Below are 4,458 nucleotides of genomic sequence, written 5' to 3'. Positions count from 1 at the left end.
CCTATATGTACTTTTCCAGTCAAAACCTTCTCAATCCTCAGCAGCACTGATAAGCTTTCACTTCTTTGACCCTCTTTCCTACTGATCAACCTTTTGGCCTCAACCACTCTGCCACCCTTCACATTTTCTTTAATATCATCTACGGACATAGATATTGGGGCCCCAGTGATGACTCCCCTCAATCTAGCATAAGCACCAGAGACATGGCTTTTCATCTTCTTCCCATTAAGCTTTTCCATTAGCAGAATCTTCTCTTGCTGAGCCTGGCTACCACAAAATATTAGCAATCTACCATTTCCAATGAACCAGGCTTGTTTGACTTCAGCTATCTATTTCTCTATGGCATTGGTTAATTGGATAGGGTGTAAATGAGGGCCTGTGGTCTCGTCAAACACCATCACAACTTTCCACTTCGACACATTGTTAGTCTTGCTTCCTACCTTGGCCCTCTTCATGCTTTCTTTACTAGACACTCTACTGCTTTCAGTATCATGCTCTCTCTTCCTCTTATGTCTTTCCACTACCGACCATTCAGATCCTTGACCCTCATCCTCCCGATCCATATCATCAGAACAGACACCCATATTGTTGGCATTCCAGCACAAACGTTGCTTCTCCAACTTTTTATCCATTTCCTCCACGTCGGCCGCAATACTCTCCACCATTTCCAACTATCCGCCATACGTTCCTGCAATCCGTCCCGACTACCTGCTTCCTCTTCCGTCTCTGGTCAAGACTCATCAACATTCAGCCAGCCGTCCTCTCCCTCGCGCGTTATCAGCTCTGGTTAATAAAGTAGCTTACAAATGGACTTTTCTGCTGCTCCCCCCCTTGGGTCTGACCATGTCTATACGCAACTGGTCGTCCTCTGGTGCGTTCTGAACGGGTCTCTATATTCAAAAATGTATTTCTGCATATTTGTCTGGGTGGGAAAGCCCCAGGTCATTTTCGGAACAGGTCCAACTTTTTAGACCTCTACATGAGAGGCCCAACACCACAATAGATGCCCAACACCACAATACTTACCGAACCGTGAGTTTGGGGAACCGTTACATCCCTAGAGTACATGTTCAAACACCCATACATATACAGTATGCATACACACTGTGGAACGGCCCTAAAGTACAATACACACACACACACACACACACACACACACACACACACACACACACACACACACACACACACACACACACACACACACACACACACACACTGACCGGAAGGAATCTAGTGTACACCGTACAAGGCTGCTAAGGTGCTGGAAGATATGACACAAGACACAAGCACAGAGTCTTCACACTCTTACGGTCAACGCTAATGTCTCATTTAAAGTAGTAACAGCAGTATCAAACACCAGTCCAGTACCTGTGAGTTCTCCCAGCGTCCCGTGATCCACCAGGTTTTTCCTGTATACCTTGGCACTGCCAAACTTCTTGAAGCAACACTTCACATTGTTGTAGAACCACTCCAGAGAACAGAGAGAAGAGAGAGAAAAGAGAGAGAGAACAGAGAGAGAAGAGAGAGAGAGAGAAGAGAGAGAGAAGAGAGAGAGAGAGAAGAGAGAGAAAAAAGAGAGGAAACAGAGAGAACAGACAGAGAACAGACAGAGAACAGAGAGAACAGAGAGAAAAGAGAAAGGAGGACTGTTGAGATGCCAGTAATACATAGTGTATGTAGCAGACCAGTGTTGACATACCATCTTATACAATGTTTTTCTTCAGTTACTTTAGTTGCGCTTGATTCCGATTACCCACAGTGGGTGGTGTTTGTACTTTTGGGAGTATTCTATTGGTTACATTGCGCCAGGTAAGTTATTATGTGCGCTCCACTAACAATGTGTAGCGTGTATGGCGGTCTTGAGTGTGTGTTACCACATCCTCTGAGTCAAGAGGTCCATGGCCCTGAAGGCAAGGCACACACACACACGTCCTCATTTCACTTTGTTGAACCTCTGCCAACTTACTGTGGGAGACCTCACTCTTCTGATTGCAGACATTAGTGGTCAGCTGTTTGTTCACCCGCACCCACCTACCTGCAATTGCTAATAACCCATCCGCAACCACCCGATTATATGTGATAAAGTGAAAATCTGAGGCCCGCCACCAACACTAACCAGTAAATATAGAACATGCGCTATAGGCTACAGTCAGACAGCAGAACAATATTTTGACAGGGGGAGCAGATTTTTGGGGGGGCTGATTTAGATACATTTCTGCTTATAATTTCTGACATTTTGGTAGGTTATTTGTTAGTGAACTTTTTCTTTTATATGTTGCCCTAGAAGACTAAATAAACCATTGCTCATCAGAATAATCTGATAGATCGATAGAATGAATTCTTCAATCTAGTTGACAAACTAACATATGATCCAAGCACACCAAGACAGTCGTGAAGAGGGCACGACAAAACCAATTCCCCCTCAGGAGACTGAAAAGATTTGGCATGGGTCCTCAGATCCTCAAAATGTTCTACAGCTGCACCATCGAGAGCATCCTGACTGGTTGCATCACTGCCTGATATGGCAACTGCTCAGCCTCCGACCGCAAAGCACTACAGATGTACGGCCCAGTACATCACTGGGGCCAAGCTTCATGCCATCCAGGACCTCTATACCAAGCGGTGTCAAAGGAAGGCCCTAAAAATAGTTAAAGACTCCAGCCACCCCAGTCATAGACTGTTCTCTCTACTACCGCATGGCAAGCAGTACCGGAGCGCCAAGTCTAGGTCCAAGAGGCTTCTAAACAGCTTCTATCCCCGAGCCATAAGACTCCTGAACATCTAATCAAATGGCTACATTGACTCTGTACCGATACCCCCTGTATATAGCCTCGCTATTGTTATTTTGATGCTGCTCTTTAAATATTTGTTACTTTTATTTGTTATTCGTATTTTTATTTTATTTTTATAATAAAACAAATTCAACTACATTGTTGGTTAGGGCTTCTAAGTAAGCATTTCCCTGTAAGGTCTACACCTGTTGTATTCGGCGCATGTGACAAATAAAATGTGATTTGATATGTAATGTTTTCTCTGTCATCTTTCTAATTCTAACCCTAACACTAATTCTAACCCTAAACCTAAACCCCCAAGAAATAGCATTTAACCTTGTGGGGACTAACAAAATGTCTATAATTGGTCACCATTTTGTTTGTTTACTACTCTTGTGGGGACTTCTGGTTCTCACAAGTATAGTTAAACACGCCCACACCCACACACACAGAAACACACTCACCCCCGCAGACAGAAACACACCCCTCCCCACTGACCTGCCCTCCTGGCACGCTGAACAGACCCAGGCTTTGTCTTTCTTGTACTGGCAGTCCAGACACTGGCACATGGAGTTGACCAGGAAGGTGAAGGGAGAGCAGCAGTGGATGCAGCAGCGCTCGTTGAAGCGATGCTGCCGGGAGAGCATGGATCAGCGACTGCCCTCCTTGTCCTGCTCCTGCTTCAGGTCACTGAGAGAGGATGAGATAGAGCGAGGGAGGGTGGGTGGGGGGAGGGAGGGTGGGTGGGGGGAGGGAGGATGGGGGAGGGGGAGAGAGAGGAGGAGAGAGAGGACGATGAGAGAAAGGAGAGAGGTGGGGGAAGGTGAGAGACGGGATGAGATGAGAGAGAGAGGAGAGAGAGGATGAAAGAGAGAGAGGATGAGGGGTAAAGAGAGAGTTAGGGGGAAAAGGGGGGAGAGAGGATGGGTGAAAGGGGGAGGATGAGAGAGATGCTGATCTCCTGCTAGTACATCATGGCCATCTGGCTTATCTCACTAACAATACACCAACTTATGTACCTATGCAATACATGAACCACAGTTTTAGGAGGAAAACACTTGTGATCAAATCACATGTGTATACAGTAATGTTGAAAATCAGAACACTGTCAAACATCACAGAATAAGAGGAAGAGTAGTTTCACTCATTCCAAACGTTCCATTCACATTTGACATCATCTGAATATTTTCCAAAGATTTGTATCCTCTCCCAAAAAAATGACGACCTTTTATATATACACTGAGTGTATAAAACATTATGAACACCTGCTCTTTCCATGACATAGACTGACCAGGTGAATCCAGGTGAAAGCTATGATCCCTTATTGATGTCACTTGTTCAATCCACTTCAATCAGGGGAGGAGACAGGTTAAAGAAGGATTTTTAAGCCTTGAGACAATTGACACATGGATTGTGTGTGTGCCAATCAGAGGGTGAATGGGCAAGACAAAATAGTTAAGTTCCTTTGAACGGGTTATGGTAGTAGATGCCAGGCGTTTGTGTCAAGAACGGCAACGCTGCTGGGTTTTTCAAACTCAACAGTTTCCCATGTGTATCAAGAATGGTCCGCCACCCACAGGACATCCAGCCAACTTGACACAACTGTGGGAAGCATTGGAGTCTACGTGGACCAGCATCACTGTGGAACACTTTTGACACCTTGTAGAGTCCATGCCCTGACAAA

At 45.3% G+C, this 4,458-nt stretch overlaps 1 protein-coding gene across 1 annotated transcript in view; it reads right to left on the bottom strand.

Annotated features, from left to right (window-relative positions):
- LOC106599092 (uncharacterized) overlaps positions 1-2,432 on the bottom strand; it is an 18,757-nt gene extending 16,325 nt beyond the window's left edge. Inside the window, exon 1 of the mRNA XM_082973059.1 lies at positions 1,372-2,432. Coding sequence (XP_082829185.1) covers positions 1,372-1,705 — 334 coding nt within the window. The 5' untranslated portion in view covers positions 1,706-2,432. The remainder of the gene's footprint in view (positions 1-1,371) is intronic.
- Between the last annotated feature and the right edge of the window lie 2,026 nt (positions 2,433-4,458).

This window comes from Salmo salar, chromosome 03 (assembly GCF_965601325.2).
Source record: "Salmo salar chromosome 03, fSalSal1, whole genome shotgun sequence".
Classification (NCBI taxonomy): domain Eukaryota; kingdom Metazoa; phylum Chordata; class Actinopteri; order Salmoniformes; family Salmonidae; genus Salmo; species Salmo salar.
Note: the sequence above shows the minus strand (reverse complement) of the source record. Positions and strands in the feature narration are given on the sequence as shown.